Source organism: Carassius auratus, chromosome 20, assembly GCF_003368295.1.
Source record: "Carassius auratus strain Wakin chromosome 20, ASM336829v1, whole genome shotgun sequence".
Lineage (NCBI taxonomy): Eukaryota > Metazoa > Chordata > Actinopteri > Cypriniformes > Cyprinidae > Carassius > Carassius auratus.
The window spans coordinates 7,674,380-7,697,901 of NC_039262.1; the positions used below are offsets into that span (position 1 = coordinate 7,674,380).

Genomic DNA, 23,522 nt, shown 5'->3' on the forward strand with positions numbered 1-23,522 from the left:
TGTAAGACTGGTCATCATTTTTTTTTTTCTGTAAAAACATAAAAACATAAAAACTTTTATTCCATCATCTGTTAGTTGGGCAGTCTAGCTCTTAAGACACAGTCTTAATGTAGAGGCAACTGGCCTGAGATATAACTTATATCTACAGTATCTTACACACTTACATATATAGTTTGTATGGCAACCTCCGAAAAAATGAATTGTGCATGTGAATGAAACAAATACAGTAAAACAAAACATTGTAGAATTGGGCCAGAAAGAAAACAAATGTTTCATGAATTATAATAGAAGAGAGTATAATACAGTTTCAAATAAGCCAAACTGTCCAGAAAAAAAGAGACCAACTAAATGACTGTACATTAAAGGGTTTCCTGAGCTCTGAGTATAATGTGTTGCAAAGGACATCTGGGAGTGACGTTGGACACATGAGTTAGTGGGTGGACAGACATGATAGATGTTAATTTCAAGTGTAAATGGGACCATAGGTGAAGGACTGGATGGAGGTGGGGTCGGGGTTGAAATGGAGGGGATATGAAGTCACAGGGCTTCTTAACACTGCTTTGTGTTGAAAATTACAGAAGCATTCACCCACCCACCCACACAAACACATACTTTAAAACCTCCTACACTCTACTTACTCAACATTCTATGTAGCTTTGTCACGCAAAGGTGTAGTAATGAAGCGTGTTTTCCCCATATGTCACTATGGAAACCAGGATTTGGGAATAAAACAAATTATAAATCACAGAATAAAATTTCCATACACAGGAAAATTTACATTTACCACAAATGCATATACTCAAGGTCAATTATTGCCTTCTTTGAATGTTGAAAACGGGAAACTATACTCCGTGTTTAACCACCAATGGCTCTGAAACACTGATTTGATCATCAAAAAGCAGCACTTTACATTAATTTTTTTTATGTTGTGATTTTTAATGCATTGACCCCTATAGACTGAGCAAGTAACAAAAAAAGACAAAGCATTTTCAAAACATGAAATGAGGTGTGCGAGTTCTTGAGACATTCCCACGGGTCTTTGTTTTCTAGAGTGTGTTGACGTTTGGAAGAGGTGAAAGAGAGAGCATAGCTTGGCTGATTCAAGGTTAAGGCTGCATAGCAAAAGAGGCGAGGTTACCGGAGGTTACACTATCTCTCCATACAGACAGTCTTACTGTAAATAATATCCAGTGCCTGAGGGGGAGCTGACGGCATTCACAACTATTATGTTTTTTCTTACAATTGAAAATTCCATATTGATAATTAATCTGTGGTCACATTTATATGTGTTATGACTGGTCTAAGGAATGGAAAGCTGCTAGAGAATAAAAGCAAAAAAAAAGAGAAGGCAAAGGCGGGTAATGCTGTTCATCAAATGAATGCCAAGACTGTACGGGATAATATGAGCCAAGTAGAAATGAGACAAAGGTAAAACCAACACATCTAACTATGTTTCAGTTTTCTCTCATGAACTTATTTTTTACAGGGAAAACTGTAACATAAGGCCATATTAATACAAGTTATAAAAAAACTAAATCAAATAAACTATGTATTACAAATAAAAAATAATTATAACTGTGCACATTATTATTATTGCCTTAAATCAATCCATAAATAAACAAGAAAAAAGTTTTACTTTTGGAAATGATTTTTCTGGAATGTTTTAATGAGATAATCATCCAAACTTTTGGACAGTGAGCAGAGTACTGAGAAATAAAAAGATAATAAAATTTAATTTTAAAAGTAGAAAATTTATCTAAGCACGTTTATGTAGATTTTACCGCATTACAAAAAAGATTGCCCACGTCACACTTTTATTCAACCATCCATCAGGGTTGCCAGGTTTTCACAACAAAACCCGCTCAAATGCTACTCAAAACAAGCCCAATCATGCTTTAAGGAGGATCCCCGCAAATAATTCGCGGTTTAAAATACAGTTTTGTTTTTCTGGGCTTCTCCTGGTAATATTTGCATTGTAGGGGCTAAATATCACATTATAGGGGTCGCTTAAAACCGTGGTAAAAACACGGTCTTGGCATCCCTCTCACTCTGAATCGAGTCGACAGTGCATGTGTGATACCACATCTCCCTCTTGTGTCCGCTTATTTGCAAGAACCGAGCTGCCTCTTGATGAATTTACATACTTAATAGCTTTGTTTTGTATCTATGAATGAATCAAGTGTCAACGATCCAGCGTTACTTTTTTCATCTCCAGTCAGCCTCAACCAATCGCAGTCGTTTGTAATTACTAGAACGTGCTAGAACCTACAATATAAATTTTCTTTTGTATTGCACGCGTTTTGGAATTTGAAGACATTTAAATGATTATAATATTATAGTGTACATATATCTCTTTAAATTACTTGAATTTCTAAAGCGGTTCTTGGCGATTTGGTTGGGATAAGCCATAGACAGTAAAAGAAAAGATAAGCTGCTGAGCGCCACCTGACGGGCGGTTTTTTCAACAACAGGAAATGGTAATAAGCACGTTTACGTTTGACGCAGAGGAGGCGGAGTTATTGCAACGAAAAAATGGCGGATGTGCTGCAGCAGATGTTGGAGCGGTCGGAGATATCAAAACTCCCCAAAACTGTCTTGTCTAAATTAGAGAAGTATATTTCTGAACAGCAATGTGAAGTTGATTGTCTGAAGGCACAACAGGAGCAATATCGTGTGGATAATGGTAAGGTTTGCTGTTTTAATTAGTAAACGGCGAATAGCCGCGAAGGAGGCCTGGGTTTCATTATCGTATTTAAACTGTATATTTCCCCTTGAGCATATTGTTCTGCAAACTGTTTCAAATTACTGAATAGGTTTTCATTTTTTTTAAAGTTACTGAATACGTATTCATTTGAACAGAAAACGTTTTCTGTTTATGTTACCATATACATGTTTGTGTGGGTATTTAGGCTTTCGGTTAAGTTTAATCTCTCTCTCTCTCTCTCTCTCTCTCTCTCTCTCTCTCTCTCTCTCTCTCTCTCTCATATAGAACAACAGTATTTTGACATCGAGAAGAAGTTTGCAGAGAGTCAGGCTCAGTTTGTGTCCCAGACTCAAGAGCATCAGAAACTGAAAGAAGAGTACTGCAAACTGGGTAAGGATGTGGGAGTCAAACAGCTCTTATTTGATTAAAAATAGAAAACTTAATGTTGTATTTGTACTTGTCTTTTTACAGAGGATGAGCTGAAATGCTTACGAGAGACAAATAATGAGAAAGTGGCTTCATACACCAAACTAGAATCACTTCAGGTAATGAGAGCATATAACAGTCTGATAGAGAACATCTGTGTCGTGTCTTGAATTTTGTGATATTGAAGAGGTGAAATTGTGCCGCCTTTGTGCAGAATGAACTTTCCAAAGCCAAAGATGAGCTCGAGGCCGAAAAACGAGAGCTTGTACGGACATTGGAAAGGAGATCCCAGGAGATGGAACAGCAAAGCGGTATTTAATAAGCTTTCTTTTATTACAATTAATAGCAACATTTTCACAGATTATTTGGAATATGCAGGTTTTGCTTTGTTCACCTACACTGTTTTAACAAAAATACAGTAAAAAAAGACAAATGGCCAAAATACAAATTTGTGCTTCAAATATTGTCATAAAATCATTTTTCAGTGTTTGCTGAAAAGGAAGTTAAATCAAACAGAATTTATTTGGAATCTATATATTTTTTGTATTGTCAGAAATGTGATTCCTGTCACTTCTGATAAAGTCGGAGTTGTATTTCTTAAATTTCTTCTTTTTTTATTTTTTATAGAGGACCTAAAGCGTCTTAATGATAGATTGGTGGAAGTCAGTTCAGAGAAGATGCAGCTTCAGCTCAAGCTGGATGAATCAGAATCTACTGAGGTCTCAATCAAGGTAACATTTAATGAAATCAAATATTTTCATACAAATGCATTGATCTAATACCTTTATCATTTTCTGCACCAATATTGACAATTTATTTAATATTGAACCTTTTTTCTTGATGCATTTGTCATCCACAGTTTTTTATTTATAACACACTTGCATTTTTCATAGATTCTCTTTACCTTGTGATCTTACAAGGGTAAATAAAAAAAAAACTGGAGCCAGCTGAACTCTGGTCATAACTTTTTATATTCAGTTTAGAAAAAGTGTACTGGTCTTATTTGTATTGGAATTGGCTGATAGCCACTTGGCAACTGCTAGTATTTTTCTTTACTAAACTATGCCTAAAAAGGGAAATATGTTATGTATTTGAAGTCTGATATGTGGGAACGATGAAGGTAAAATTTTGCATTTTAGGTCAGCATTGCTGTCAGATCAGTCGATATTGTCTTAAATGGCCTGCATAGCACTTCATCTTTTATAACATGGGATTTTGACCAAATATATTCAATTTAGATTTTTTTTTAAATGTTGCAACAAGATGTTATTTTTTTGTTGTGTGAAATGTTACATTTGTGACGTATCCGGTGATAATATTTTTACAAATAACTTAAAGTAACTGCAAATGAGCATGTAAAACAAATATCTTAAAAAAAATATCCATGTGGAGCATGCACCTGGTTCTCACCTTTTTCCCCTCTTACCTGTTTGCATTTCTGGTTTTTATACCAGGCTCCTAAACACTGATTTTTGATATGCTGGCACTGTTAATTTTCCAGTATAAAGAGAAACGAATGGAGCAGGAGAAAGATCTACTCCAGAATCAGGTGACCTGGCTGAATACTGAGCTCAAGGCCAAGAGTGAAGAGCTGCTGTCTCTTTCCCGGCAGAAAGGCAGTGAAATCCTGGAGCTCCAAATCAACCTTAATAACAAGGAGGATAAAGTATTGCCAAAACCTTTTTTCATATATATATATATATATATGTATATATGTGTGTGTGTGTGTGTGTGTGTGTGTGTATTTTAATTCCTCATGAATATTCTGTGATCTGCTTAGAAATGTGTTATTTAAGCTCTTAGTCCCTGTGCTAATTTCTCTGTACCTTTTGTAGATCGCCCGCCTCCAAGATCAAGTCACCAGTCTGAAGGCGTCCAATGAGAAACTTCAGAGGCAAGCAGAGGAGATGATCACCAAGATGAGAGAGGTTAGCCATTGTAATCCATCGCTGAAGTTATCCGCTGAATGGTGTTTCACAATTCTTTATAATCTTTGTTGTGCTTTTAGGCAAAGCAACAGCAAGCCAGTTTGGAGGAGAAGTTCAGTAATGAGCTCAATGCCAACATCAAACTCTCAAATTTGTATAAGGTAAGTTTTTATTACTTTATGAATTGTATAATTTCAAGGAAAGCATAAATCAGAATATTACAATAATCATCCAAGTAATATTTGTAAGTTCTAAATTCTGTTGATGATTCACAGGGAGCTGCAGCTGATGCAGAGGCCAAGAGTGAGGAGCTCAGCAGAGCTGTTGATGAACTTCACAAGCTGCTTAAAGAGGCTGGAGAAGGTAAGCCACTCTCCTGGCCAGAGACATGCATGTTGACAGCCTTGAGTACCGTTTAAGAAAACTAACACTGATGCTTTGTGTTTTTACATATTTCTGTGATAACATCTTATCTGCTCTGAACAGCACATAAAGCTCTGGAAGTGAAGATGGCAGAGCTGGAGAGTTGTAAGGACAAAGAAATCACTGAACTGAAAGAGAAAATAAGCAGCCAGGAGAAAGAGCTGGATAATGCAAATGAGCTGCTGTCTGATGCCAAACACAGAGGTTAGCATCGCCACTTAGTTCCTTAACCTCTATCATGTGAATTAGTATTTGTAAATTTGATGCCTTTTTTGTCTTTCCAGGAACTGCTTCAATTCTTTCAGAGGAGCAGGTGACAACAATGTCTCCCACAGCAGCTGCAGTAGCCAAAATCATCAAACCAGGCATGAAACTTACAGAGGTACTGACCTGCATTCTGATTTGTGATGTAAGTGCATTGTTCTTATTCACGAAGCTTTTTCAGTTTTAATATACCACCTGCTATTTTGTGTAGATATATACAGCTTATGTTGAGACCCAAGAACAGCTACAACGAGAGAAACTGGAGAACAAACGACTGCACAAGTACCTGGATGACATTGTGCAGGAGATGGAAGCAAAGGGGCCCATCCTGAAGAGACAGAGAGAGGAGTATGAGCGCTTGCAAAAGTCTGTTTCCAGTCTCTCTGCTAAATTAGAGCAAACTGTCACGGTGAGGACCGTAGAGTCTTGTAGAAATTCAAAACCTTATTCCGCGTCACACTGCCAGTGAATGCTGCTTAATGACACACAACAAATCTAAAAATGATTATTCTTGGATTTTTCAGGAACTCCACCGCCTGCAGAAAGAAGCAGATGAAAGCAACAAACGTGCATCTGTGTTGGAGAGAGATAACCAGAGGTTTGAGGTGCAGCTGGCTGACATGTCTCAACAGGTGAGGCCTGATGGCACAGCTGAGGCTTCAGTCACTTACGGGAGAGTAAACAATTAATCAAAAATTATGTTCTTTTAACATAACTATCTCAGGTGCGAGTCCTACTTATTGAGCTGGAGGAAGCGCGTGGTAACCATGTGATGCGTGAGGAGGATGAGGTGTGTTCTGCGGATGTGAGCAGCACATCAGAGGTGATTTCTCAACACCTGGTCACCTTCCGCAGCGTTGAAGAGCTGCAGCAGCAGAACCAGCGACTTCTAGTGGCACTAAGAGATCTCAGTGAGGACAAGGAAAATGATGAGATGGACGGAGACACCATGAAGTGAGTGTGTGTGTGTGTGTGTGTGTGTGTGTGTGTGTGTGTGTGAGGTTTAAGTGGATCTGTCAAGTTAATATCATATTAAATATGGACTGAGAAAGCAAAATTCTCATTGTGTGTTTAGACGGAGTGAGGTGGAGAAATATCTTGAGGAGCTTCAGCATGAGTTGGAGCAGCTAAAGGAAAAGAGATCTCAGGATCTGCAGAAGGTTGATGCTGTGGCACGACAAAGGGATATGTTCCGCATGCTTCTGACCCAGGCCACTGGAGTCACCTTCCCACAGGGTAATTATATTTAGTCGGTTGTTCTAGTCTTTATTGCTAGGTTTTTCGATGATTGATGATTGAACAGTTTAATAAACTTACTGTGACAGGTGCTGGTAATGAGGAGCTTATGCTGACCTCCACCCCCCGTCGTTCTCCAGCCGTCACACCCACTGCAGCCACCCCTACAGGACTGGTTGCCACTGTGATGGAATCCACTGAGTCAGTAGAGGCCAAGGCTGCACTGAAGCAGGTTGGCAGGGTGGAGCGGGCTGTCCACTCGTAGCATTTTTTCCATCAGTGACACTGAGACTAAGAGCATCATTAATAAAAATGCTTTTCTTTTAAGAATTCGTTAATGCAGTAAAAAAAGTGTGAATTTTAATTTTTTTTACTTTTGTCTATTAGATGTTTTTTTAAATATAACTCATGTTTGTGTATTATTCCTGTGTTTTGATCAGCTTCAGGAAATCTTTGTGACCTATAAAAAGGAAAAAACAGAGTCTGAAAAAGCCCTGACTGAGCAAAGCGAGAAACTCCAGGATCAAGTGACTGAACTCCGCTCTGAAAACACCAAGATCTCCACACAGCTGGAGTTCACCTCCAAACGGTATCCGTGTGGATACAGTTCTTTTGGTCCTCATGGTTTTCTCAAATATAGAATCTTTAATTTATTTTATGTGGTGTTTGTCAGGTATGAGATGCTCCAGGATAATGTAGAGGGCTACCGTAAGGAGATTGCATCTCTGAATGAGAAGAGTCAGAAACAGGCTGCAGCAATTCAGCAGAGCGAACAGACCATACACACCCTCAACCAGGACCTCCGAGCAGCAGCTGAGAAACTCTCCATTGCAGAGGTGTCTTAATCATTTCATTCACTCAAGTGCAGGTGTCTCTGTTCAGTCCAAGAGTTCAGTCTAAATTGAAGTAATCATCTGTGTCTCTATTTCAGTCTGAAACGGTGAACCTGCGTAAAGAGAGAGACATGTTGAAGATGGTGGAGATCAGACTGACCCAGGAGAAAGAGTCCTTCCAGGCCCAACAGCTTGGCCAAAACATGCTGCTGACCAACCTCAAATCAATACAGGTGACAAATGCTTTTAAGAAATAACAAATAATCTAATAATCTAAGCCTCCAAAAGGATGTTTTGAGAACTTAGTGTGTCTATAAATTAATTTTCTAGGCAACTCTAGAGCGCTCTGAGACCGAGACCAGACAGCGGCTGACGGCTCAGATTGAGAAGCAGGAGAGAGAGATTGCTCAGCTCCAGAAGAGACTTGAGAATGAGGTGGAACAGAAGCACCTTCTGGCACGCAATCAAGATGTAAGGGCCACATTTTTTTTTTTTTTGCTCTTCTCGCTCTTATTTTCCCCTGTTTGGCTCATTTATTTCCCTTTGACGTTTTTTTGCATCATAGATACAGCTGATGGATGTTAAGAAGCAGCTGGAAACACAGATTTCCCAGTACCACAGGACAAGAGAGCAGCTTAGTGCTGCCCAACATGAGCTTAACAATCTAAAGCTGCAGATGAGTAGCAGGGAGAGTCGGCTGGTATCCCCCACAGTACATTCAGGTGAGAGACTGCTCATGATTAAGCCCTTATCGTATCATAGCTCTTCTAATATTTAGTTTTTGCTTCATGTTTAGTTGCTCCACCTCATTAGCTATAAAGGCCAGAGCATTGTTGATGGAAAAGGCCATCTGTGAAGTTGTTGCTGTTCTTTCTCTCCAGGTCTGCAGGGCAGTGAAGGTGATATGGAGGCTCTGCGTGCTCAGCTCAAGCAGGCTGAGAGCAAGGTAGAAGAGCTGGCTGAACAACTGAAGAACACTACTGCAAGCATGGAACAGTACAAGGCCATGAGTCTTAGCTTAGAGGAGTCCCTGGATAAAGAGAAACAGGTGTGTGGCATGATAAAAATCACTATAATATGCTTCACTGTAACACCCATTACATTCCATAAAAATAAAGATCAACATGAATGGTGGACATTTTAATTGAGTTAATTTTGATGTTTTTATTTGGTAAAAAATACATTCTTCTCTCTTTACACTTTTAGGTAACTGAGCAGGTGCGATCATCGGTGCAAACCCAGGTGGAGGCGGCTCAGGAAGAGTATAAACAGCTGGAGCAGAAACTTCTGGAATCAGACAAGGAGAAGCAGAGTTTGCTAGAAGAGAAATGCAAAGCTGTTGCTGCTGTGGAGCAAGAGGTATTGAATTCCCTCTACTCACTAGATCTTTAACCTTTCTGATTTAAAGAGCACATTCTACACTTTCTTTTCTTTTACTTTTTCCCAAAGTCCGCAAATGTTATTCAAGGTATCTCGTACTAGAACTGTTTGGGTTTTCAAACTTGGTTCTTTGGGGGTCTCAAAGGAGTTTTGGGGTTCCATGGTCAATTTTAGTCAAAAATTGATTACTCCCAACAAAGATTACTCTAATAAAATTTTCGAAATAATTTTGATTAAAAAAAATGCATCGAACAGTAGAGTATTATAGTGAGTGTTATATAATGTACAAAAATAGATAAAGAAAAGATTTTATGCTATAAGTATAAATAAATGGCTGCTTTTTAAATTGTAAGGTGGGGTCCATTGCATTAGGATGATCATATTTGGGGCTTCACTGCATCTAAAAGATTGAAAACAGAGTCTAGACATCACAGTAGTTCAGTGTTGTTTACCAGGGTGGGAATGGGTGTTCACTTTCTATAATACATTCTTTTTATCAATTCTAACACAGTAGTATTGTGATTTTTTTTTTTTTTTTTTTTTTTTTTTTAAGAGGCAGAATTTGATGTATTTCTTTATCCTTTATCCTAGTTGAATGAGCTGAAGAAATCTCTAAGCAGCCTGCAGGCAGAGCACCAGAGCGTCCTGGAAAGAGCGGCTGTTGCTACTGCACAGGAACAGCAGGCCATCCTGGACAGTCGGGAGCAGGCTAAGATGGCAGCCGAGGCACAGGATAAGTATGAGAGGGAGATGTTGCTGCATGCAGCTGATGTGGAAGCACTGCAGGCTGCCAAAGCACAGACTCTGCAGGCAGCTCATCTCCGACAGCAGCTGGAGGAGAAGGTTCAGAGCACCAGTGCACAGCTTCTAGAGGCTCGGGTTTCTTGGGAGGAGCAAGAGAAGATTCTCAAGGTAAAGAAAATCGTTAAGCAAACTTTTATGGAAGTAGTAATAGCATTTTCTCAGTCTTTTTGTTTCTCTTTCCACATCAGGAGGAGCAGTCTAAGTTAGAGTCTCGCTGTGAGGATCTGCAAAGTCAGAACACACTCCTTCACGAGCAGATACAGACTCTGAGTGGACAAATGGCCAGTCAGCTGCAGCGAGCCACCAGCGAGAGTCCACTCAACATCTCTCTGACAGAGGAGGGCAAGTCTCAGGAGCAGCTCCTGGAGATCCTAAGGTCTTTTTTTTTTTCTCCCTTATGTTACAATTTCAGTGATTTTATAATTTTGCAATGAAAATGTGTCAAGGAGGGTTTTTTTTTCTTCATGGCAGTCTCTCATTTCTTCATGGTTTTCAGATTTGTGCGGCGGGAGAAGGAAATTGCAGAGTCCCGGTTTGAGGTGGTCCAGGGTGAGAGTTTGAGGCACAGGCTGAGAGTGGAACATCTGGAGAGAGAACTGAAGGATGTGCAGGAGAGTCTGAATGCAGAGAGAGAGAAGATGCAGGTGGGTTTGGAGAACCCAGATGCACACCGTTTTGTTACCGATCAACTGTACTAGTTAACTGCCTTTGTTACTAGCCCTGTACTTTCCTTTTGCCTGTACCCGTTACTCAGCTTGTGTTTATTTTTTGTTTAAAGGTGACATCAAAGACACTGACCCAGCATGATGAGCTGATGAAGAAGACCGAGACCATGAATGTGCTAATGGAGACTAATAAGATGCTGAGGGAGGAAAAAAAGAAACTGGAACAGGAGCTGCAGGATACTCAAGCCAAGGCAAGCCACCAAAACAATAGTCAACAGTTATATTTGCTAGCTGAAATACTGATTTTACTGCTTTTACTGCTTAATTATGCATGTATGCTACTTAATACATAAAAAATGCATATACTATATACTCATGAAAAATTGAATAAAAAGTAATGTATTTGCTTAAAGAGGATAACCTACTCTGTTTTGCTTCAAAGGTGCGTAAACTGGAGTCAGACATCTTGCCCATGCAGGAGTCCAATGCAGAGCTGAGTGAGAAGAGTGGTATGCTACAGGCAGAGAAGAAGCTTCTGGAAGAAGATATCAAACGCTGGAAAGCTCGCACTCAGGTCTGAAGTTTGTGTGTATTTTGAGGTGTTGTCTTCAAAAACAATGTATTTGTCATTGGTGAAAATTACTGGGTCATCACTTTCTTATGGTGTTTAGCATCTGGTGAGCCAGCAGAAGGATACTGACCCAGAAGAGTATAAGCGGCTGCACTCTGAGAGGGAAGCGCATCTCAAACGCATCCAACAGCTCGTCGAGGAGACTAGTCGGCTCAAAGCTGAAGCTTCCAGGTTTAAGCAGTTCCCTACCTACACTGGATACGCCAAAGTTTCACTGGCAAAAAAACATCTTTTCATTCTTGTCTTGGCTATTTTATGAATGTCGCTTTTTTTCTTGCTCTCTGCAGGAACAGTGCCTCTTTGACTACGATGCAGTCTCAGGTGCAGAACCTAAGGGAGAACTTGGGGAAGGTGATGGCGGAGAGGGACAACCTGAAGAAAGACCAGGAGGCCAAAAATCTGGACATCCAGGAGAAACTAAAAACCATCACACAAGTTAAAAAGATTGGTCGACGTTACAAAACCCAGTATGAAGAGCTCAAGGTTGAATATGACAAAGTGCGTCAGGGTTTATGACTAAGAAAGTGGTTTGTAATCACAAAGGTGTGTTTTTGAGTGGAGGTCTGATTTAATTGGGTTTTTGTGCAGTTGGTAGCTGCAGCAGCATCTGCACCAGCTCAAGATCAAGAGGCACAGCAGGCATCAGCTCAAGAACTTCAGGCCCTCAAAGAGTCACTCAACCAATCAGAGAACAGGACAAGAGAACTGGAAGGCCATTTGGAGAATCTCAATAGAGTAAGTTTAGTGCCTAGTTTAAGGTTTTATATGATCCTTTTTTTTATCAAAATGATTCTCGTGGTGTAAGTTTTCTTTTGTCGTTTGCAGACTGTAGAAGAGCGGGAAACAGAGGCACACAATGCCCAGGAACAGGCCTCTCGTCTACAAGTGGAGCTGATGCGTCTCAGACAGGAGCTTCAAGAGAAATCATCTCAGGAGGAGCGACTCAAACAGCAGCTGACTGAAAGAGATGAGAGGACCAAGAAGGCAATAGTAATGGCTAAGCAGAAGATCAGCCAGCTTACTGGTAAGAATTGACCCTGTTTTTTCCCTACTAGTTACTTTGACAGTGAGGTTTGTGGTCAGGGTTTGCTCTTTCCTTTTGTTATTTGACACTCTGACCTCTACGTCCAGGTGTAAAAGGTCAGCTCCAGAAAGAAAATGAGGAGCTGAAGCAACAAAAAGAGGAACTGGAAGTGCGAGTGAGTGCACTAAAGTCTCAGTATGAGGGTCGTCTGAACAGACAGGAAAGGGAGCTGCGTGACCTCCGCGAGCAGCAGGAGAGACATGGAGAACAGAGAGATGAGCCTCCGGAGCAGGGCTCCAGCAAGGTAACACATAGTCATGCAATTGGAAACTTACAGCTGAATCAGTTTAAATGTTTACGTGTTGATGGATTTTCTTCTCTTTTCAGACTCAGGAACCGCAAAGGACAACAGAACAGCGACAGATCTCTCTGAAGTCCACACCAGTGGCAGAAAGAGGAAGGTACAGTGTTTTTAGAGGGGGTGCTTCATTCACCTACCCAGTTAACTAGTAATCATTGTCTGGCAAATTCAAAAATAGCCTCTCTACAAGTCAGGGCTCTCTACATTGTTTTCATAGTGCAAGCACTTCAGAGCCCCCAACTGCTAACATAAAGCCCACGCCACTGGCAGCAACCCCCAGCAAGCCTCCAGCCATTCCAGGAAACAAATCCACTCCAAGGGCCAGCATTAAACCCATGATCACTCCTGCCCCAGTGCCCACCCCTACACCCACTGCCACAGTCATGCCCACCACGCAGGAGAGCCAAGAGCGTAAGTGTTGGACTTGGAGGATTTTTTTTCCCCACATTTTTGAATTAAACACTTACTGAAATTAAATATTTGTGATGAAAAAATGTAACCCAACTTTTTATTCCAGCACTTTTTTCAGTTTTAGATTATTTATTTTTTTTGGCCATTTTATGTGCTTTGCATTAATTGTTTTTATTTAGTAGATATTAATTATTGTTAATAGATTATTATATTTCTTTAGTTTTAATTTCAATAATTTAAGTGACTTCCTAAATCAGTTTTTCATGTTTAATTTGACTTTAACAAAAATGGTTTTAATAGTTTTATTTAACAATAACACTATGCAAACAAATGAATTTTCTTTCCCCGTTGACCTTGCAGCAATGCAGTCATCTGAGGGCCCGCTTGAGCATGTGACTGTGTATGGAAGTGCCAGTGGTTCAGTGCGGTCCACGAGCCCTAATGTTCAGACCACCCTGGCTCAACCTCTGCTGACTGTTCAACAACCGAGCCAGGCCACTGCGTTCATCCAGCCCACCCAGCAACAAACCCAACCCCCTGCTGAACCATCCAATCAGGAACCTCCAGCTGCTGTAATGCTTCCAAACTCGCAGTTAGACAGGCCTCTTTCTACATCCACAGGGATATGGAGTGCCACCGCTAGCACAAGCAGTGCCAGCGCAGGTAATATTGTTTATACTCAACCAAATTAGCTGAACATGTTTCCGGCACCTCACTCTAAAGATGATTTCTTACGTGTACTCCTCCTATAGTGTCCGCATCTTCTAGTAGTGCCTTGAGCAAACGCCCTCGTGAAGAGGAACAAGAGAGCATGTCTGCTGACACACAGTCTCAGGATGAGCCCAATGACACTCCCATTTGCAAGAGGGTTCGCATTCATAGAGTAGGTCTAGAGGTAAGTCAAGACTGCTTTTTGTTGTTGTTGCTTTAAATAATTAAATCAGTGCGCAACATAAAACACAATTATACATTGCAGGAAGAGATGTTGGCTGAAGATAGCACTGAGGCTGAGAGCGTTGTACCGGGTGAGAGCCAGGATGCTCCTGACGCTGGACAGGTAATGGAAATGGCAAGAGGATGTGTACAGGAACTTCCTGCTTGTATTCAGACAGCATAAGTGTAAAACCAATAGAAATGGGTGCTTTATATGCGCCTATCTGTGTGAAGGAGTTGGAGAGCTACGCTACTTTGGAAGATATGGATGAGGAACCAGGACCGTCTCAGTCTGTCCCTGGAGACCGACTTCTGCCCCATCCATCTGAAACTCATCGAAGCCCGGAAGAGCCTGATCATCACGTCATAGTCATTGTTAGTGACACTGATAGTGAGGGAGACCATGAAGAGGAATCTGAGGAGGAGGAGGAGGAGGACGAGGAGGAGGAAGAGGAGCAGGTATGTAGTTGCACAGCAGCTGAAGTTCAGTGATGTTTAATACTTTCATATTATAAACTGTTTACCCTTTAGGATTATGAGGATGAGGAAGAAGAGGAGGAAGATGATGATGAGGAGGATGGCGGTATTGGAGAAGAGGGAGAAGAGAGCAATGAAGGGAGTGGAAGCAGAGATGGCAATGAGGCCTACGAGGGGGATGACAACGAGGTACACACCACAAATGTGCACCGATAAGAATTCAGCTGAGAATGTACATTTCTGAATTGAAATTAAGGTAGCAGACAGGATGAAAAGATATCATTTTAATTTTAAGGAGTAAAATCAGACAAAACTGCTGTATGTATATATTCTTAGTTTTTTTTTTTTTTTTTGTTACCCATAACATTAGATGGCCTATTATTAATCAATTATTAAAATGGCACACATTGTTTTAAATTCGTATTATCATTTAAAAAGTTTGGGTTGGTAAAAAAAAAAAAAAGTTATTCATTAATTTATTTTTTAATGAAGTATGTTCACCAAGTCTTCATTTATTTGTTAAATGAAGATGGGAATATTGTGAGACATTAAAATTTTAAGAGCTTTTCTATTTTACTGTATGTAATTTATTCCTGTCATGAAATCGTTACACTATAATTCTTTGAATAAAACGATCAAAAGAACATAAATATTTTGTATCCTTTTTTCACTTTAATCAAGAATTGAATAAAAGTATTATATAATTTTCTTAAATTGTTTTGAACGGTTTAATTAATCTAAATTATTTTCTCTGCATGGTTTTTGTTGCAATACTTGTGCTGGACTAAAGAAAGTATCAAAGTGTTGTTTAGTAAATTCTCTTTCCCATCATTCCAATTAAACATCCTTTGAGTCAGTTCTTTTAATTCAATTTGCTCAACCCTAGTAGATGTGAGTGGTTTTAGTGCATCATAAGCACCTACATTTGGGCTGAACATCAGAGATGTTTATGTAAGCACAAGTTTCCGATGTGAGCTGTCTCATGGCATTTTAATGATCCAACCGCAACTTGCCATTATGCAATGTATTTATGAATAGTTGGTTCAACAGCCTTTAAACATGATTTATGAGAATAACCGTCATTAAAATCCATTCTGCTTCAGACAAACGTTCCCTGTTTATGTATGAATCGAAATTAAATACCCATGAAATTAAATAGAAATGTTCTTCCTGCTAATTTCCGCTCTACCTCTCTTCCACACCATCCTTTCCAAGGGCCCTGATCCCACAGATCCAGGCACTGAGACAGAGGAAAGTCTCGGAGCGACCGACTCCACCCAACGCATGGCAGATTCTCAAGGCTGTAAGTGAGCGTGACCTAACCATCTGTCTGAAAGGACGTACGGTTGTGTCCGTTGTGTTGATCTTTCCATGTATTTACAGTGAACAGTATTAAGGTTGTCAAGTTTCATAAAGTCAATTTGTTGTTTTAAAATACTTTCTCATTTCCTTTCATCTGTATGTGACGTTTCAGTTGAAACTAGCACATTGGATGTTTTTGAAGCTCCTGTCACCAGTTCCGCCCCTCGGCCTCACCCCCAGTCACCCAGGAGACCTCAGCATCCTCTTCCACCTCGTCTAAACATCTTGGCCCCACCTGCTCAAGAGTTGGGACCCCCTGCTCAAGTCCAGGTGTGTGCACAGGTCTCAGTATACTGAGTGGCATACCCTGAGGAGTTTTTGTTTAGGCATTGCTAGGAATGTGTGTTTAAAAAGTAACTTGCATGTGTCTGTAGCGGCTCCCGGTTCGACGGCCGTCAGTGGGACGAGGCCTCCAGCTTTCTTCTGGAATGGCCAGTAGTGCAGTGAGTTGCTTTTTTTTCTTGGTTTGGTTGTGTGGTGCGTTTGTGTCTGAGCGGTTTTAAACCTTTTTTAAATTCTTTTTTTTTTTTTTTTTTTTTACTTTGGCTTTCCAACAGCAACATTTCTATGAGGATGATGACAGGATTGTTCCTAGTACCCCTACACTTCCTCCTCCTCGCTCAGACGGATTTGCTGAAGCTATCCAGTATGTGTTTTTACCTATACACTCTGCTGTGGTTGTATTTATTTTTTTTAGTCAAATGACTGATGTATTCTCTGTTGTATGAAGTTCTCCACAGGTGGCAGGCGTGTCACGATTTCGCTTTGGTCCTTCGGATGATCTCCCACAGACCAGCTCCTCTCACTCAGATCTCGGCCAGCTTGCGTCACAAGGTAGCACACATTGCCTAACATTCTTTTTCAGACTAATGACTGTTCATGAACTGCTCTTTCTGTCAAATGTTGGTTGGTTGGTTCACTTTTTAATGCTGTCCCCTGTGTGTTCTGCAGGTTTAGGCATGTATGACAGTTCTGTTTTCCTTGGAGCTCATGAGGAAGAGTCAGGAGGCCGCAGTGTGCCCACAACCCCACTACAGATTTCCGCTCCAGGTACGAACAAACCCATGCATTCTAATAGTCCAAATCATTTTACAACAATCTTGGAAAAAAGTGCAGGATTATGCAGTGGATACTTGTGCAGTTTAATTTACTAAGAATTTAGCGGCAGAGGCAAACTGAGAGATGACAAGCTATTTAAAAAAAAAAATTTCCCCATTTTATACCTAATTCTCCTCTACCATTTTACAATTGGTTAAATAATATTATTTTTTTTTATCCATTCAGTGACAATTTTATCAGAAACCTTGGCATCTGAAGCGATTGAGCATGCTTCTCAGTCTGTGCCCATGGTGAGCACCTCCACACCCAGCCTTAGTGCTCCTGCAGGCCCGAGTGGAGTGGAGGAGAGAGACGACATGTTCATGGACGCAGGAGACAGGTAAACATGAGCCTTTAAATCAACCCGCACAAGACACTGGGATCACAGTTTACTTCTATTGTTGTACCTTAAGACGTTTGTTATTTTATTGAAAGATCATGGACTCCATAATGTAGCAGGTGTGTGTATATTAAGATCACTGTCTCCTGATAAATATTTCTACAGTGCTGAGGCTTCACTTGAGGCTGTGTCACAGACTGAGGCAGAGGAACTAGCCCAGCCATCAGATGAGGCCAGTCTGCCTTCCACAAGCCAGGAACCTTCATCTAGTTCTGCAGGTAAAAATAAACACTAAAATTATGCTAACCTCCGATATCTCATATCGGTTTCACAAATACGTCTTTTCTCTCTCTCAGACACAAGCAGCTCTCAGCCTCCTAAAGTCAGAACGGGATCTGGGAGACAGTGGACTGCTGGTCGTGGTTCTAGGAGCTTTGTAAGGAGAGGTAAGAATATGTACAATTTTCTCCAACTGTGGCAGATATCTTTATTTTTTCACACACTTAGTTTTTAGCCATGATACAGTGGATTTAACAGCTTTTCTTGCCTTGCTTGCTGTAGATGGCGTCACAGGTATGAGGGGACGTTTTGCCAGGTGAAGCAGCTCTGGAGCAACACATTCTCTCCAAAAGAACACAACCGTACCTTTGTTCTGCTTTAAGGCTATGTATTTTAAGCTTCGTTTGTTAGTTTAATGCTCAGAGCAATCCATTAATATTAATTGAATGATTTTACATCCGTACATCCATAATAAACATTTTTTGAAGAAAATCTTTCTTTGTCCATAATTCTGTCTTGCCATGAAATGTTTTCCACTGCACCTAAGACAAATGCATCACTAGAAATATTAATGTACAGTATATGGCATGAGGGAAAAACATGAATGATTCAGTTTTTCTGGGTTTCTGGGCATTTAAAGAAGCTGGTTGCTAAGTTTTCCTTTGGACCAGTAGCAGGTTTTAGGATTACTGGTTTTTCTCTTTCCATTTTCATGCTGTAATACTTGTCTGTGAAAGAAAGGAACAGAAATGCAACATTTAGAGCAGTGTTTTTGATCATTAAAAAAATATCAAATATCAGAAGAAATATTTAAGAGAATTAGAAACCTTGCTTTGGCTGCAACCGACTGAAAGATATTAAAGTATAAACTTGGAAATCCATAAAAGCTCATTCAGAATATTAATAAATACTATAATAGAATCTAAATAATACTAAAGTACTGGTTAAGTGATTAGCCTGGCTTTCAGTTGTCCATCCATGACAAATTTAGCTACATTCAGACATCCACAAAACTCATGAGAACTCATTAGCTGTATCCTGAAACCGTGCTGGGATCACGTCCAGAAGCAGTTTTAATGAATGACATAACACTCACTTTGAGAGAATACGTAATACTTGTAGCCCTCTTTCACTCTTGAGGGAACAGACACAGCTGAGGTCACTATGGTCGGAAATCCTCTCCAGGTCTTTGAGATACTGATCACTGGCCCCAGAGCTGAAACTGTGGAAAGAAGAAATCTTCAAATGAACTAAAAAGCTCAAAGGTCTGTTTCCGTTAAACTGTTTAAGGTCACCTAACTGGTCTCTGTTGGGCCTTAAACTGGAACAAAATGTCCCTGTTTGAGGCCTTGTTTAAACAACTGTTCCAGGAAGTACTATACATGGTATTTTCACTTTTCTGCATGTTTGCACAAATGCTTATCTGCACACAACCTTCCCCTCTCCCTTTGTCTAATTTCCAAATATTTTGTTTTTTAAATGTGATTCAACGTAATTCTGTATTGTTTAAAATGGCCTTATTTTCAATTTAAACGTGATTCTTTACCAGCTTGTCGTCTGGCTCTCGTCCACACTCTAAACGCAGGATATTTTGGCTCTTTTCCACAGTTTGGAGTAACCTGGTATGTGTACTTTTGTGCCATTCCACCTGCAGGAATCAATTTAAAACTCTTGAAGCATCAGACTCTTACACCAACCTAATAAAAACAGGCACCCATAGTGTGCTTGCACAATGTACATGTACATTTTTCTTCCATTTCTTACCTCTTCTGAAGAAGATTACCGACTCTTTTCTGCTTCTGTACTCAGGTATAGATAAAGCAGCTGTGATATGACCAATCTGTCCGAAGCCCTGGCTGATGGATTTGGGAAAGCCCGGATCCATCATACCATTGTCAAATCTCCAGTAGTTCCTTCCCTGTGAAATACGCACAAACAGGACATATCAGGAGTTGTCAAGCACCACTTCAGTTATAATTTTCTGTGATTGTCAGTCTGTAGTGAATTTAAGTCTTTTGTCGTAATGACTATGCATCAACCTTGAAGAAGTAGGTTTTGCCCTCGCAGTTGCAGCGGGTGTAAACCGAGTCGATGGGAGATGGGATTCCCCACACCTTTGTAATTAACTGAGGAGGATCAGGATTTCTCTGTTTGTCCAGTGTCCAAAAATAATGTCCTATAGAGAAGAAAGGGAAAGTGGAATTTTATTCACAAATAACATCTGGGTTCACAGTTCCCTACACTTTGGAACTTTCCATTTAATTTTTTGTTTAATTAAATGTTTTGTTTTGTTTTCTCTTTGTACTCTGTTCAAAAGGTTAAATGCTTTGAACCAAAATAAATAGTGTTCCTATAAAGCGTGCATCTGGTACTGACCTCTGAACACCACAATGGTACCATTTCTTAGAGTAGTCAAACCACTGACTGGACGCCCACTGCAGAGGTTAGAGTCATAGTCATCTGCAAAAATAAAAAAAAAATTAAAAAAAAGAACTGATGTATTAAAATTACATAAAAAACATAACTAGTTCCCGTCAGCACAGTGTTCAGATGGAAACCATGAAGGCTCTCAGTGGAAACAAAATAATTGATAATTAAGCATGAACGATAAATACACAATAATTATAAAGCATGAAAGCTCTTACCAGCTTGATAATCTTTAATACTATCTTTTTTGCCATCCTTTTCTGAGATAGGTTTAAGAGGTTTTTCTGTTGGTTTGATTGGAATAATGTCACTAGGATCCCTGGGAGATGACGATTCCTTTGGGTCTTCACTCTGTGCCTTGGTTGTCATTTCACTGACAGAATATTCTGTTGGTTCTGCACTTGAAGAAACTTCTGTTGGTGCTGTGTTTAGAGGAGCTTCTGTTGGTTCTACGCTTAATGGAATTTCTGTTGGTGCTATGCTTGGAGGACCTCCTGTTGGTTCTGCACTTGAAGAAACTTCTGTTGGTGCTGTGTTTAGAGGAGCTTCTGTTGGTTCTGCACTTGAAGAAACTTCTGTTGGTGCTGTGCTTGGAGGACCTCCTGTTGGTTCTGCACTTGATGAAACTTCTGTTGGTGCTGTGCTTGGAGGACCTCCTGTTGGTTCTGCATTTGATGAAACTTCTGTTGGTGCTGTGCTTGGAAGACCTCCTGTTGGTTCTGCGTTTGATGGAACTTCTGTTGGTTCTGTGCTTGATGGACTTTTCTGTTGGTTCTGCGTTTGATGGAACTTCTATTGGTTCTGTGCTTGATGGACTTTCTATTGGTTCCACGGTTGGAAATTCTGTTGGTTCAGTACCAGATGGACCTTCTGTTGGTTCTGTGCCTGATGGAACTTCTGTTGGTTCTGTGCTTGGAGGACTTTCTGTTGGTTCTGTGCTTGGAGGACTTTCTGTTGGTTCTGTGCTTGGAGGACTTTCTGTTGGTTCTGTGCTTGGAGGACTTTCTGTTGGTTCTGGGCTTGCTGGATCTTCTGTTGGTTCTGTGCTTGGAGGACCTTCTGTTGGTTCTGTGCTTGGAGGACCTTTTGTTGGTTCTAATCATCAACATATCTTTGTGAACAAATTTTGCTTTTTGCTGTGTTTTGCATATTTGACAAATAAAGGTTATGATTATTATTGCTCAACCAAGGCCCTCAGAAGGTATGGATTCACTTTCATCTTTAGGGATTATTAAAGTTTCTGCCTCGGCATAAGAAAACCAAGTAGATAAAAAATGTTGTCTGCTGTATAGTCATGTGCTTTCTCTTTTGTCATAAATAATCAAATGTCAAGGTAACCTAGTTTATGATTACTTTTTCAACAAGTGCCCTACAGGAAAAGAGAGTCAAAAAGAAAGACTCACCTCCAGTCCCTTCATCATTGGTCATGTCCTCATTGGAGGTTTCTAAAAAAAGAAAAAGACATCACAACTATACCTTAAGAGTATTGTTACCATGAAATCAGGTTACATGAAGCAAAAGATCAGTACACTTTTATTTGGTTATTTGTGACAAAGCTACAGTAATTATACCTGTAGACTTTTTATTCTTTATGTTTAGGCATAAGTTAGCAGTCCTTTGAGCTGCGGTGGCAGTTTTTCTTGGTTTTAAGGCAGTATCTGTGACAGTCACAGAGACATAAGCGTAAAATCAGGGCAAGATTAGATGCATGCAAAAAATATATATATATTAAGCAGCAACATGAAGAGTAATAATGCTGGTATTTAAAAAGTAATTTTTTAACTGTAATAGTATTTAATAACATTACTGTTCTAACTGTATTTTGATCAAATAAATGAAGTCATTTTGAGAATAAAAGATTTCTTTCAAAAACAAATCCAATCTGACCCCAAAGTGTGATATGCTGTTTAAATGATTTTGCAGCCAATCAGTGTATGTTAGTTGCATCAAAAACATACAATTAGTTTCAGTTATTGCAAACCTATTTACAACCACACATGCATTTGCAGAATTATCGGTGAACATTTATTTATTTGATTCAAATATTCTGTACGTCCTTTATCTACTACACACAAAAACACTTTGTAGTTTACATTATTACCTTCCACCAAGCACATGTTCTCATAATCAGGGCAGCACTGTTTGTATGAGACACAGTCAATATCACAGTGACATGGATTGCTTCTATGAAAAGGCTCCCCACAGCGTCCTTTGCAAGAGTCACCTGTGATCAGAAATAATGTAGCAATAGCAATGTAGTTTTACCAAATTTATTCTACAAACTGTTACAAAGAATATAGACTACACCAGTGCTTATGACATTCACATCAAATGCTAATCCAGTATTACAGAAACAGCCCCAGAGAGTGCATATGAAACCCTACTTGTAGTACAAAACTGTGTAAAGTCCGAACAGCACTCATTTAAGCTCAGACACTCGTAGTCACACTGGCACAAACTTCCTCTGTAGTAGCCAGCTCCACAACGACCCTTACAGCTACCTGGACAGAGAACAGTGTTTAGTTTAGAGAGAACAGACTTTGACTGAGAATTCAGTGTGCTTAGAAACACATATGTACATTTAGACAAAGAGACAAACGCAACAAAAAATGAGTTAATCATTTACAGTCAACAGAAATCAGTTCATGTTTTAGAGCAAAACTGTTATGTTTACAGAAAAGATAGATAGATAGATAGATAGATAGATAGATAGATAGATAGATAGATAGATAGATAGATAGATAGATAGATAGATAAGATAGGTAGGTCAAAGTTTTGAATAATTATGTTTTATTAATTATGTTATACACAACAAAAAATGTATTCTAAACATTTGATTGGCAGTATATATTGAGCACTATTTTGCTGACTTACTTGGATCTGAAGAGCCTGTGGAGGCATAAGCAAACAGCAGCAGTAAGGACAGATATGTAGCCATCTCGGTTGTTCACTGTTGGAATAACAGTAAGAGAGCCTCTGTTTTTTCACCTGCAGTGATCTTCACCTTTATAGAGAGGCAGAGTGCGTTGGTGTTCCCCTGTCGGTCCAATTATACAGTCAGTGCTGAATTAGTAATCGTCTCGTTTGCACGGTGAGCGGTGATTCACATATTGGGCAAGCGGACTTGCACATTCCCCTCAAAGTTCGCTGGGTGACATCACACACACTATTTCAATTAAAACATTTCAACTTCCAGATGGGGAAAAGACTTTTACGCTTACATTAATTCATTTAGCAGGCGCTTTTATCTAAAGCGACTTACAAATGAGGACAGTGGAAGCACTCAAAAACAAAAACAAAAATGCAATGATATATAAGTGCTAAAACAAGTCTCAGTTAGCTTACAGTACGTAGCAAGGGCTTTTAAATAATATAATAAATAAAAAGAAAACAGATTGAATACAAAGAATAGAGCGAGCTAGTGTTGGAGATCTTATATATATATATAAATAAGGAAATACATTTCTGTCAATAGGATTTTATGGGTGCATTTTTCGTCTCTAGCATCCAAATAAT

The 23,522-nt window shown here is 39.7% G+C and overlaps 2 protein-coding genes across 2 annotated transcripts; one reads left to right on the plus strand and one right to left on the minus strand.

Moving 5' to 3' along the window:
* Nucleotides 1–2,504: 2,504 nt before the first annotated feature.
* Nucleotides 2,505–18,071, plus strand: tprb (translocated promoter region b, nuclear basket protein). The gene is made up of 50 exons (XM_026290773.1): nt 2,505–2,683; nt 2,990–3,094; nt 3,176–3,249; nt 3,345–3,441; nt 3,758–3,861; nt 4,632–4,796; nt 4,966–5,058; nt 5,139–5,219; nt 5,334–5,421; nt 5,545–5,685; nt 5,766–5,863; nt 5,957–6,154; nt 6,270–6,377; nt 6,470–6,699; nt 6,821–6,981; nt 7,071–7,213; nt 7,422–7,570; nt 7,655–7,817; nt 7,913–8,047; nt 8,145–8,285; nt 8,380–8,536; nt 8,696–8,862; nt 9,021–9,173; nt 9,786–10,106; nt 10,187–10,374; nt 10,495–10,642; nt 10,777–10,914; nt 11,106–11,237; nt 11,335–11,465; nt 11,582–11,792; nt 11,883–12,029; nt 12,120–12,318; nt 12,426–12,622; nt 12,706–12,779; nt 12,897–13,090; nt 13,451–13,753; nt 13,843–13,985; nt 14,067–14,147; nt 14,258–14,482; nt 14,555–14,689; nt 15,716–15,803; nt 15,975–16,132; nt 16,237–16,305; nt 16,420–16,508; nt 16,593–16,696; nt 16,814–16,912; nt 17,147–17,300; nt 17,466–17,578; nt 17,657–17,746; nt 17,862–18,071. The coding sequence occupies exons 1-50, from the start codon at nt 2,533–2,535 to the stop codon at nt 17,897–17,899; spliced, it is 7,071 nt and encodes a 2,356-aa protein (XP_026146558.1). The 5' UTR covers nt 2,505–2,532; the 3' UTR covers nt 17,900–18,071.
* LOC113120753 (proteoglycan 4-like) lies at nt 17,768–23,123 on the minus strand. The gene is given in 13 exon segments (XM_026290775.1): nt 17,768–18,307; nt 18,676–18,801; nt 19,126–19,227; nt 19,344–19,497; nt 19,619–19,755; nt 19,956–20,039; nt 20,225–20,369; nt 20,371–21,101; nt 21,410–21,451; nt 21,578–21,664; nt 22,108–22,230; nt 22,391–22,507; nt 22,881–23,123. Coding segments are annotated over 13 exon segments (2,031 nt in total). The 5' UTR covers nt 22,945–23,123; the 3' UTR covers nt 17,768–18,188.
* Nucleotides 23,124–23,522: the final 399 nt, after the last annotated feature.